We start from the raw sequence: 13,561 nt of genomic DNA on the forward strand, positions 1-13,561 counted from the left end.
CAAAACAAATCAAGATGTGAGCTTCATGACTCGGAATTGGAATCTTAGTCTTTGGGTTCTTATCTTTATTGTTATACCGCAAAATATATTAAAAAGCATACACAGCTTATGGTAGCTGCTGAAGACAGGAAGAAGCTCAGATTTTGAATTTTTCTTCCACATTTATTTTGTCATTTTTGTTAGGAGAGCTCAGTGTAAATCCTTGTCACTTGTTATGACTGTTGTGCTGCCTTTGCAAGTCTAAGTCTGGATAAAAATGCAAGTTATGCTACTGGTAACTACTCAAAAAAGTAGAGTTCATGGATTTATTACCGTCAAAGTACTGTACTTGCTTTACATTACTGTGGTAGTTTTAATTAGCAAAGAGATCTCAGCAGATGGCAATCAATGCAGTTTAGATAGCAACAGCAATAGTCACTTTATTAGACTAATCCAATTGCATTACAGACCTCTCCATCACCAAACAGGTTTACGGTGATCACAGGCTTTATGCATGTCCGCAGGCCTTGTAATTGGTTTAAAGCCTGACTTGGTAACAGCATGTCAAATTCTAGAGATGGTCAAATGTTTTCAAATGTAGTTGGCAAATGTTATTCCAATTTTGCATTTTTGCAACATTTGCACAGCAGTCTCAATGGCTAGCCAGCATTTTGGTTAAATTGATGATCTTGCACATGTTGACCATGTGACCTTGCAATCTTTCTCCCAAAACGTTATTTTGCCTGATTAAAAACTTTAGTGAAAATTTTGCACGTCTCTAACAAACTTTTCACTGCATTTAATCCCACATTTTATTTTTATTCATATTGTAAGATTTCATGTGACAAGACCATGCCGAATACTAACTTATTTTTTATTGGCAGTAAGAACTCCTAGCCATAAACATTCTTACGGATGTAGTCATGCTTTTCCGAATCCCAAAATGTTTAGAGCTGTGATGTTGAACAACCAAGACTGGATCCGCCCATCTTGAGAATTGCTGGCAGTTGACAGTTATGCAGGATAATTTGCGGCGTGATGGAGATACTAGCATATACCCTTGATAATCTTCAGCAATTCTATTGATATTTCTATATGCTTGGTATAATGCAGCATGTGGGAGAAGATGCGTGTTTTCAGTAGTTTTAGTGCGGTTAAGCTTGACGAGCTCTCTGCATAGACATAAGGCTGTGTAAAACAATGGCTCTCTCCTCTAATGCTTATTTATTTTTCAGCTCTGCATGAAAACAATGTGTGACGTTCTTTTTCATGTCACAGGCTTGTGTCAAGATACTAAAAGGTGTCTCCCCCAACTCTTTTTCTTCTTCTTTTCCCTGTTCCTTTTAAATCAAGCCTCTTGTATAGCTATTTAACGAATTGTGTATCCACTGAATTAGCCCAAGATCTGCTTGAAACCATTTTCCCCCCTTCTCTCCCACCTCCCCCAAACTAGCTTTTGTTATGTATTGCCTTGCTAATCCTTGTGTTGAGCAGTATCAGACATCACCTTTCTTGGGGGCAGATAGTCCACTCTTCCGCTTTCTTTGTCCCAGGGCTCCCTTAATAGAAGAAGTCAACAGGGAGGACAAAAAGAGACCGAAAGTTGTATTTAATCGGGGTCAGAGGGGTGGTGTTCAGACTGACGGGCCCACAGGCAGACTGTCCTTTTATGCTTGCCGACACAGATGGCCCAGTCGCATTCATCTAAGTGAAGAGAATGCGGCCTAGTCAAAGCCATTGTAGGCCAGCATCGTTACACTTGAGGGGGGTTGCCACGGGCAACAGACAAGTATCACCAGAACCGTGTGATCATTAGGGCCGCGCCATTGAAAGCATTGAGTTAAAGCGCGGTTCTCTTTTGCAAGTTGGCACTTATGTGTGTTGCATTAACTTTCTTTTATCAGATGTAATTTGTTTCCGGACCTTTTTGCCTTCACCAGGGCTTTAGAGAAGGAACAGTGGGAAGCAATTTTGCCCTAGTTGTGCAGGTCCACCAGTCATCCTTAACAGGGCCAATCATTTACTTAATCTGTAAAGTGGCATTTTAGACTAAAATGAAGTATGCATCTGTTATCACTGCAAACTGTTACCCCTGTAATCTTTGGATTGCATATTTTTACGTTTCACTCCGTTATATAATACGTTATATTTCTTTTGTACAAATCTTTCTCCCTCCCCCCCCCCCCTTTTTTTTTGCGGCTGGTACATTTTGGAGTTTTTAAATTATTTCATTGAAAAGTAGTATAAACTGTACATTAAGGTGAAGTGTGTAAAAAGCTCATTCAGCTATTGCTGTTAAATATAGATCAGATTTCTGCAATGTAATCAGATAAGTCGGATGGTTGCGATGTTGGCCTTTGAAGTGGGAGGCTTGGCGACAGTTCAGTGACTTTGGACTAATCCTTTTTGCTGGCTGTGCCTCAAGTAACAAATATTACATTGAGTCTTTTTGGGGGGCACAATTCATCGTTCCTACATTGTACTATTTTGTGAGCTACTGCTGTGGTCCACATACAGTTTATTTTTTATTTCTTAATTTTTAAGTATTTGGACTGTAGTTTTTTGCAGGAGTTTCAAGCATTGTGACCGAGCTCTTATGTACTAATCATGCATGATATATTGTATTATGGAAATTGTCCTTTCCTTAGACGTTAGACAGGAGCAAGGGATGGGGGTCATGTGAAATGACTGTAGGCATGAGACTATCTTTTTCCAATGTGTTTTTTTTTTTTTTTTTAATCAATTTTGCTTAATAAAATCTCCACAAATATTTTTTTTTATTGTGGGTGGAAGACAAATTGCTGTGGAAGTCATTTTTAAATGAAAAGGGAGTGTGACCTTTTTTAGTTGTTTAGGGGATTATTCTATAAACTCCTAAGCGGGCAGTTCATGCCGCGATCGGACGGCTTGAATGAGCGTTTCCGGCCGGTTGCGGTGTAATCAGCTGCATCAGAACTTGCAGAATAAGCCTTAGTCTTGGCTGCTTGTTTGCTCCAGATGTAATAACCAGGAGCTAGAGGCAAGATGTGCACAGTTCACCTGCTGCAGGTAAAAACTACCCATAACCCCCCAACCCCCCCCTCCAATTTCTGATCCTTATAATCGTTGACTAGAAAATCTACTATTGCAATCAATTTTATTATTTATTTTTAGAATGCAAACTACAGCAACTAAGGTTGTATACAGTAAAACACAGACAATGTGTACCAAAAAAATGTTTTGGGAGCACTTGTTTATTTAAAGTTTTTAATTAGTTTACATAGCAGGTTTTTTTTAATTTTTTTACCATTGAAAATAATTTGTCTGCGGACACACACTTTTTTATTTTTTTTTGGCTTTTTAGAAATTCGTTAATAATGACCCCTACCACAACGCAACATTTTTCCTGTTTTACCCCATTTTTTTTCATGTAGGCCCCCCCCCCTAGGGTGAAACAAAGGTTAACTGAAATTTCCTTCTTCTGTACCTGAACGAATCAGCAGTTTGAGGAGGAAATCCCATGGATGGGGAGAAAGAGTGACAGACTATTTAAAGAACTCCCCCAACTGTGTGGTAGACGAAGCATGCCATGAATTTAACTCTTCCTGTGGTCCACGTAGCTGTAACCTGCAGAAAGAACAGAAGAACGAAGAACACTTTGTTCAGTCAGCATCGCCCTAAGCTTTGAAATCCATGAGCTATTCTCTCTGGTAACTTAAAGTAACGCTGTTGAAGCCTCTGCAGAGTACAATGCACGGGCACGTAAATAACGAAATAACTAAATAGGGGCATTGTAAGGTATCGTACAGTGCTGGGAAAATAAACATATGTTTTGGGGGGTTTACACACAACTATACAAAATTCATAAAAGTGGCATTTTTCTGAAAATATTTCTCAGAAGCCCCCCTCCCAACAGGATACAGTACAACTAGAGTAACTTCCATCCTCTAAAAGTAATGCTAGCTATATATATATATATATGCAGTGGTTGACAAATCACCAAAAAATCTACTCGCCACACAAAAAAATCTACTCGCCACCTAGTACCAAACGTGTGCTGCTTGGGCCAATATTTACTCGCCCGGGGGTTAAATCCACTCGCCCGGGGCGAGCAAATGTATAGGTTTGTCGAACACTGTATATATGTATATATATATATATATATGTGAGTGTGTGTATATATATGTGAGTGTGTGTAACCATTTTACTAAAAACCTGCGGTTTCCCAGGAGAGAAATCGGCACCTATGTGGCCAATGTATCTACCTTAATTTGACATAAAAGGTACGTTATGAAAAACTGTACACCGTATAATGTAGTTGCTATCCTTGTAACTGGCCGCTTCATTTTAATGATTTCTTTGGCATTTGTGTTTGATGTTCAAATAGTTTCTCCTTTCAGTTTTTTTCTATGACTCATACAGTATGTGTTTTTCTTTGCTTCTTCTTCTCTGCTCTTACCGCAGTGACTCTTACCGTGGTTGTGTATGCTGTAATACTCCAACCATGCCTGCTTGTCACTTTGTAAAATTCTATATACAACTCTGAATACTGCCGACACAATGACTCGTCTCAAGCCTCTTACAATCGAATGCTCTTGTTGATGAACAGATAGAAAGAGGGATCTTGCAAAGATCAGATAGTCAGCATTGGGAGTTAGAAAAAAACATAGAAAAAAGAAAGAAAAGGCATGAGGAGGTAGCCTGGGCTCTCCCACTTGTAAAACAGTGCAGTTTGCAAAAGGCCACCCCTTTACCAAAAATGTCCGCTAAACAAAAGATATATATTTCCTTGTGATTTTCTGTATTTCATTTGTAGTGAGGTTGGTTACCAGTTGATTTTGAATGATGGCAAAATACTGGGGTGTAAGGGAAAGGAAATAAAAAAAAAATATGCAAAGAAATGTGACTACTTTTCAAAATGGGAACAAACTGCTTCAAGGAAACGGGTCATTTAACTGGAAATGCTTGTTTTCTCGTTCAGCATTTCCCCCACACATTAAAGGTGCATTGCTTGTTTGTACGCCACCATTACTGTTCGCATGCTTTAATAGAAAGGAATAATGAATGTAATTGCACATTTCACGTGTCTACAGTTTTTTTTCTGTTTAGAGTACAGACACCAAAAAAATGCTTTTTTGGGATAATACAAAAACTGATTAATTTTTTCATGTTGACCGATCTGAAGCTCTCCAACTCCCGCTAAACTTCAAAAGCGTGCACAGGAAGAATAGACCCGTGGGGTTTTGCAAACGTGTCCACTATAACTTCCTCTATAAAGTATCTGTCTTTGGGGCCTATGCAGAGAGCAGCGCTATTTCGAAATTCGCCATTTTTTGGAGAAAAACGCGCCAATTTTTCTTTTCTATTTGTAAAACTCGCCTCGCGGCTGGCGAGAACCTCAATCTCGCCAGTTTTAAAAATATCCTAATGCAGAGAGGCGCGAACGGCATCTAGCGGCTGTTCGCGCCAATAAAATGGCGCGATTGTCTCCGTTGTGCCTCGCCAGAAAAAACTGCCGCTCGCGGCCATTGCAAAGGGAAAAAAAAAGGCGCGAATTTGTTTTAACACATTTCTGAAGCGCGCATCTCGCCAATTTAAACTCGCCACACGCATCCATGTTAAACATAGCAGAATTCGCACTTTTCTGCATATGGAGATTAAAACTCCAAAAAAGCTACTTTTTAATAAATTCGCCAATTTTAAAATTCGCTGCTCTCTGCATAGGCCCCTTTATCTATTACAACGTATCACAACCTACAATAAATCTGTACTTCAACAGAAATAGCGCGGATGCTAGAACCTGGCACCACGAAGTGTAATTATCTAGGGCTGAAGCATCGGCTCAGCGAGTAAAGGCGCCGACTCTGAAAACCATGACACTGACTTAGAAATACGGGGAACCCTGGCTCAAATCCCAGTGTCCGCTCTTTGCGACCTTGGGCAAGTCACCCTTTTTCCCCAGTGCCTCGGCAGGGTTGCCACCACTCCGGGTTTGGCCCGGAGACTACAAGTTTCGGCCGCGTATCTCTCTGCTAATGGTTTACCTCGGAGATCTCCGGGTTGTGACGGCGTCTCCCGGCATCTCCCCCTGCAAATCAAGTAAACATGACTGTGCGACGTCAAAATTAGATCGTAAGCTCTTCTGGGCAGGGACTCATTGTACAGCACTGCATATACTGTTATCGCGATATAAGAATACAAAAAATCTCTTTCGGCCGCCCAAAAGAAGGCTGATTAAGAAGCATGTGTAGTGGTGGGGTTAGCGAGCTCACAGACTTGAAGCTCTAAGTTCACAATGGCACAGTTTGCTGAACCTAGGTGTCTCGCAATAAATAACATGCACAGAAGAAGGTTCTTCTTGCTCCTCTTGTTTTTTTTCCAGTCATTCCGACCGGTTCAATCGCCATCTTCTAATTTCTGGTTGTTGCCTTTTATAAAGACACTAAAGAAAGCAACAGCTAGGATCTCCCATGCTCCAACCGTATTAATTGCTAAACAAAGTTGTTTTAATTGAATGGAGCAGTGTAAATACGCAGCACCCCATTGTTTTAGCATGTACTTTTCCTCGTGATTACAAGAGGTCACTGCCCCCAATTTACACAGTGCCGTGCCCGCATCTCTGAGGCTTAATAATGTGATTTCAGCATGGCAAACAGCTTCTTGGCAAGCATGTGGCATTTAGCAGGGCATATTGTATACCTAGTTTTCCCTTTTCTGAACCTCCACTAGAAATTACGCTTCGTGTTTCTTTTCAAAATTTATGTCAGTCATTTCTTGGGAGTCAAGATGGTTAATTACAAATGTGTTTAAAAAAAAAAAAATTGGTATCATTCAGCAACTTTTGTTCATTGCATCTGATCCATGTATTTCCTTTTTTCATACTATATATTTATTCTTATATTGTATGTGTGTTTTAGGGGGTTATTTGAAAAAGGCACGGTAGCCCATTTTAAAGCAAGTGATGTATTTGACTTCTGCAGGTTGAATACGTGTTATATGGTTTCTGAGATCAGAGAAACATTGAAAGGAGAAAAAGTGCAACAACAAAAAATCCCCCCGAATAAGGTTCCCCTGGAGACCGTAACGTCGGGCGAAATGACGTTTCTGGCTATTAATTGCAATAGTTTGACAGCTTGAAAGCATACACAACCTAAATATTTCTATCGGCAGAAGAAAAATGCTGGGTCTGCCACCGTGTCGCACAACCATTTCAATCTTGTGTTTGCAACCTGTAAAAATCATAACTCCTCCCAATTATTTGTTTTTAAAGCTGTTATTTTTCTCCTTTCTTTTCCTAGGAGAAAGGGGAGTTGAATGGTCCATCGGTGAAAGGGATACAGAGGTAAGAAGAATGGTCATCTTTAACAAACAAGCAAACAGTCCCACTTCCTGAAAATCATTGTAGTCTATTTTGATCTGGTTTTACTGATTGGCCAGCAAAGCCGGCCAATCAGTTGAACAGCAATTCTACTTGTTGCCAAGTAGAACAAAGAAAAACCAGCCAAACAAACATAAAAATTAAACCAACAAGTGCACTGTAAATAAAATAAAGTGCACTAAAAATGAAGGGTCAATACAAAATAATCCAGAGTAGGGGATACCGAGCAGAGCACCCCGCCTGACGCCCACTGGGCAGCAAACTCTGAAACCGCCCCAGTGGACTCGGCGTACGAGTACTCTGCCCGGATACGGGAGTGCACCAGCGCCCGGAACATGGCCACGATGTTTCTTGAGACCTCCCTCTCCTAACACTGCTTCCTGGTCTTATAAATGGCTACCTTAACCAATGCCAGGAGCAGGTTGACGAGGAGATCCCTAGGCTTATTGTCCCGGGACACTGGGCACCCAAAAATAAAAAGGTGAGGGGAAAAAGTGTAGTAGTTCAAATGCTATTCGTGCGTGTCTTCTGTTTTTGAAGCAATAAGTCGACACTGTTTGAAACTATGAATAGGATCAGTTCGTGTGTGTGTGTGTGTGTGTGTGTGTGTGTGTGTGTGTGTGTGTGTGTGTGTGTGTGTGTGTGTGTGTGTGTGTGTGTGTGTGTGTGTGTGTGTGTGTGTGTGTGTGTGTGTGTGTGTGTGTGTGTGTGTGTGTGTGTGTGCTTGCTCTTACTGTACAACTTATAATGCCACTTTTTTGGGGGGAGGGACAAATACTGTGCAAGTATTTATCTTGATGGAATGGTATCAGACTGGCCTCAATGGTTATTGGAAGCCAGGTATCTCTTGTTACTACAAAGGCAATAGCTGAATGCCAGTGCGCATCCTGACACCTAATGGTGCACCAAGGACTTCACTACACTTATATTATAACTACTTCCTATTTCTTGATGTATCACAGGAGTAGGTTTTTTCCAAAACAATTAGAATATCTACCACCGTACCCCAATGGGCAGATCCTACGTTATATCTTGCCGCTTCTGCTGCTTAGTGAGCGACAGACCTCCCTAAAATATTCTGCATTGTTTGTGATTGGGACGAGCAGGGCGTGGGAAGGCTGAATTCTGCGACCAGTTATTTTTAGGCCCTTTTCCTATATCCCAGTTATGGTTGTGTAGTGGAAAAGTGTTGTCCAATAGTGATGCTGCTCCCTCTCCAGCATCTCGTCAGAGCGCTGCCTTAAAAGTATATACCTGGATGTATCTGTTTTGCTGTTCCCCGTAAAGCAGCTCTCAGCGCAGATCAATTTTTGTAGCATTTTATTTTAAAAGATCTGTTCTTGCTCGTTAAAAAAAAGTTACTTAAAAAAAAAAATCTGATGCTTCGTTCAGGAGATTTGTGTTTGAAATATTAAGTGAGGGACGGCTGGGAGCTTTGCGGGGTGCAGAGGAGCATCTTCCCTTCTCCAGAGCGGCATCTCCTCCTGTTACATCGCGTTGTCATGGCGACGTGACGCTGTGTTGTCATGTCGACATGACGTCACACGTCCGTAGGAGGAGATTGCGACTTCGGATAGAAGGTAACAGGGTTACAGAAGCCCCGTGCTCTCCCCTGGCAATCATTTTCAATGTTGTGTGGAAGAGCACGGGGCTCGGTGCAGGGCACAGCTCGCGCCAACAAGCCAGCCCTGTAAAAAAAAAAGTGTCCGGAAAACTCTGCCTCAAGCCCATCACAGTTTCCATGGTAACTGCAAAAGCTAGAAATGAAAGGGGTTTTTTTTTTTGTTTTTTTTAAACTCTAGAAAAATATTTAAAAAATAATAAATAGCAGGACATGTTTAAGGAACAAGAGAGTAACATTACGGGAGTTAAACTCACGTAGGCTTCTGGGAGGGTTTGCTGCTTTAACCCTTTGAGTGCCGCAGGCATCCCACTACCCGAGTGCCTTGGCCCCTCTAGCATAACGCGGGCAGTTTGCAGGAAGCGGAAGAGAATTCCTCCATTTCTTCACTGGTAGAATAGCGTCCTGCGCTTCATGGGAACGCGGGACGCAGTCTAAGTGGCAAAATGAGGCCTGCAATGTTTGCATGAACCTTTTGGGTTTAGGAAGAACAAACGCTTTCTGAAGCTTCAGTGCACAGGAACACCTGATCCGCAATGCAATCTGGGTAATGCAGAATTCTGCATCCACATGTAATGACTCTGCCCAGGGTTGTTCATGGTAACACATTTGCAGAAGAGGAGAAGTGCAGAAAGGGGATCAGGCTGGTGTTAAAGCTAACTGCTTTGGTTAAGAAAGGGAACTAAAATAATTACCTGTTTAATTTTTATGTTCACGATCTGGTAACCGCTAATCAATAGCTGCAATATATTCAGTGAAAATATAACCAATGCAAGTTTTAAAAAAAACTCTTTAATGCACCGCTTAGGCAGGATGTGGTATATTTTGGGACGTAATTGTTGCCTTTCAGATTCAGAAAAATATATATCTTTTTACCTTTTCAGATGTCATTAAGTAAATTAGATAAATGTCCTTGATGTCAAGAAAAACATAAATGGACTAATATATTTTATTTGCTCTAACTTGTCAGGCTCAGATTGGTAACTATACCCCTTTGAGACGTTCCAACCGGTACTACTCGGCAGATAAAAACGTTATCTGCAGAAATTGTGAAAAACGGGGACACCTATCCAAAAACTGTCCTACTCCTAAGGTAAATATCATTTTACTATTGTCAGTGGTGTTACAGATTATAATAAAATAGTAATGCAATTGTTATTCGCCACCAATGAAACTGGGTGTTACAATCTAGTTTTCACTGTTGTTTTTTTTTATTATTTATTTATTCCTAAAAATGTAAGACATTGAATAAAAATACCTGATCTCGTGTTGAAACATAAGCAAATTACTTTAAATTTGCAAAACTGAAACGGAGGCTAACTTTTCTGTCATTTTTATCAAATGTAAATGTACTTTTAGACGTGTAGTTTGGCCGTGATTGTGATAACCTTTAAATTGTTTGGTTTTAGTAACAGATAATACAGTATGTACAGAGCTTTTTGAAACCTTGTATGCCTTGTTTTAAATGATCTGACATTTTGTGTGAATCTATTTGTTCATATTAAAATATAAGACGTATTATTATCATATCACTATTGTTATTACTATTATTATTTACTCTACTTCATTTTGTTCTGTATTATACACGCTGTTACATTTTTTCTGAACTTGAGATAATTTCTGCGTGTTTTAACGTATATTTTTCTGATTATCAGAAGTTGCCAGCCTGTTGTCTCTGCGGCGAGAGGGGACACCTTCAAAACTCATGTCCAGCACGGTACTGCTCAAATTGCTTTCTGCCCGGACACTTTTCTCAAGAATGTATTGAACGGCCCCATTGGAAGAAGCAGTGTCACCGCTGCTCTATGACTGGTCACTACGCTGATGTGAGTATGATAGAGATCAGGAACTGCTATTGTTACAGTATCATGTATTTGTAACACACCAACATATTCCACAGCACAATGGGGGTGTGGAGACCATTTACTAACTTTTACATACACTGTTACAGTAGGTGAGGATGACCCGTCTCCAGTAAGCCTAAAATGTTTTAAAAAAATAAATATATATAAGGACTATCAGAAACAATATGCCCGTGGAACCTGCAAGTCACGTGCTTCTTATGTATGTGCATCTCCACTGCCTAAGATTGTAGACTTAGATTGCAATCTCTTCGGGTCAGTGATTTCCTTTCCTATTGTCTGATTTTGCTGCGCTTATTGCAGCGGTGCGCAAACTGGGGACGCGCCTCCCGGGCGGGAGAATTTGTAGGGGGGGGTGCGGGCGGTTACAGAGGCCCCGCGCTCTTCCCCACGGCATTTAAATTAAATGCCGGGGGGAGGCTTGTGGCCTCTATAATTCAGGCTGCGCTTATAGTGCCAGCGACGGCGACGCGAGGTCACCTCAAAACAAATGCATGGTCGCTTATGTAGGCGCTTATAGTGGACGCGACGGAGCGACTAGAAATTTGGTAGCCAGTATTATTTGATTTTTTGAGAGACGGTCTCCTCATGTGACTGTCTTTTAACCAATGAGATAGCTTCTGATGCAGGGAGAGGGGGAATGTGTCTGTGTGTGATTGTGTGTGTGTGGGGGGGATTGTGTGAAATTGTGTGTGTGTGGAATTGGGTGTGTGTGTGTGGGGGGGGGATTGTGTGTGGGGGGGTATTGTGTGTGTGTGTGTGTGTGGGGGGGGGGGGTGATTGGGTGTGTGTGGGGGGGGTATTGTGTGTGTGAGTGTGTGTGTGGGGTTGTGTGTGTGTGTGGGGGGGGATTGTGTGTGTGTGGGGGGGGGATTGTGTGTGTGTGATTGTGTGTGTGTGGGGTGGGGGGGGTTGTGTGTGTGGGATTGTGTTTGTGAGATTGTATGATTGATTGTGTGTGGGGGGGAATGTGAGAGTGTGAGAGAGTGGGTGCGTGTGTGTGTGAGAGAGATCAGGGCTGCCAACAGAAATCATGGGGACAAATGAAAGGAGCAGCCCCCCCCCCCCAACCCATAGCGCACCTACCACAGAAATATTTTTTTATCGCGTAACTTTTACTTAACCCCCCAATACATATAAAAACACACCCACCCCCCCAATACATATAAAAATATATCCCACTCCCCCCAATACATCTACAACTATACCCCACTCCCCCCCAATACATATATAAAATACACCCCCAATACATATAAAAATCAGGCTTACCTTGGGGATTATCTCAGGTTGGGCCGATGGCTGAAGGGAAGGGGGGGAGTGGTGGCTGGCGATGGGGGGGGCCTGTGGCTGGCGGTGGCCCGGCGGCTGGCGGGACTGCGGGGGGCGGTGGTGGGGGCCCGGCAGCTGGCAAGACTGTGGGGGGCCGGCGGAACTGCGGGTGGCCTGTGGGTGACGGGACTGCGGGCGGCTGGCGGTGGCGGGGTGGCGGTGGCCCGGCGGCTGGAGGACCTGCGGGGGGCTGGTGGTGGCAAGGCCAAGCTGCAGGCACCTTTCAGTCCCACAATGGCTGCTCGTGTGTGCGCCGGGCCTCCCTCTCATGTCGGCGCTGCCGAGAGACCCGGCACCGGGTGCAGCGTTTTATTGTTGGGGGTGTATTTTTATATGTATTTGGGGGTGGGGGTGTATTTGTATATATATTGGGGGGTTGGGGGTGTATTTTTATATGTATTGGGGGGTTAAGTAAAAGTTGTACGCTAAAATTTGTTTTTCTGTGGTAGGTGCGCTATGGGATGGGGGGGGGGGGGCTGCTCCTTTCATTTGTCCTGGGCCCCATGATTTCTGTTGGCGGCTCTGTGTGTTTTTGTGTGTCTGTCAAGTGAAACACACTATATGAACAACTTAAAAATAGTGAATTCTCCCGTAATTTAATGTAAAAGTACTGTAAATTCAGCATACAAAGAGAAATTACAACTCCTCTCCATTTCAGCCTTCCCCCTTGCTCTTGTCCCCACCCCTCTGCCTTCCGTCACTCCCCTTGTAGCAAGAGACGTCTCCCAAACTCAAATTACAACTTTCGCTTGGGCTACGGAGACGGGAGACGGCACCCGTAGCCGTAGCTGTAGCCGGCACTATAAGCGCAGCCTTACCGGCTTTCTGCGGGTCATCGGCGATGTGTCGCCATGGCAACGCACCTCAAATGATGTGGCGGGGTGACGTCACATGACCGGCGGCATAATTTGACGCAGAGTCATTAGGAGAGGGGGGCGCAAACGCTGCAGCTCCCGGGCAGGGGGGCGCAGCTCAAGAAGTTTGCGCACCCCTGGCTTATTGTATTATAATTCCCTTGTATTCTTTGTGGAGCTCTGAGTACACTTTTGGCGCTATATAAATAAAGATCATACATACATACTGCCTGATCTGGCTCCCTCATTTAAAATATTTTTTATCTGCTCTTCTTTCCTTCCCACCAACCTGGTGCAGTGTTTACTAGTTCCATGCTGGAAATCTCTTCACTCACCACCTTTTGCTGTAGTGTGGGACGCTGGGAGTTGTAGTTCTGCTCCTATTATACTTTAGTTGTCTTTGATCGCCACCCAAGCTTGACGCACGCACCTGCAGTACATGCACAATGGGCTTCAGCTTTATCAGGTAGACTTAAATTGATCGTAAATATAAAGAAACGTTGAACTTTTCAGATGAGTAAAAATGAGTTATCAAGCATTCATTACTTTTCTGTGTTCA

The 13,561-nt window shown here is 42.6% G+C and overlaps 1 protein-coding gene across 4 annotated transcripts in view; it reads left to right on the forward strand.

The window, feature by feature from the left end:
- ZCCHC7 (zinc finger CCHC-type containing 7) overlaps nucleotides 1-13,561 on the forward strand; it is a 174,623-nt gene that overhangs the window by 82,292 nt on the left and 78,770 nt on the right. For 3 of the 4 annotated variants that reach the window (XM_075602594.1, XM_075602615.1, XM_075602605.1), the window contains exons 3-5: nucleotides 7,257-7,300; nucleotides 9,928-10,050; nucleotides 10,613-10,783. In XM_075602594.1, the coding sequence (XP_075458709.1) occupies nucleotides 7,257-7,300; nucleotides 9,928-10,050; nucleotides 10,613-10,783 (338 nt within the window). The remainder of the gene's footprint in view (nucleotides 1-7,256; nucleotides 7,301-9,927; nucleotides 10,051-10,612; nucleotides 10,784-13,561) is intronic. The other variant, XM_075602625.1, reaches the window with a different exon arrangement.

This window comes from Ascaphus truei, chromosome 1 (genome assembly GCF_040206685.1).
Source record: "Ascaphus truei isolate aAscTru1 chromosome 1, aAscTru1.hap1, whole genome shotgun sequence".
Lineage (NCBI taxonomy): Eukaryota > Metazoa > Chordata > Amphibia > Anura > Ascaphidae > Ascaphus > Ascaphus truei.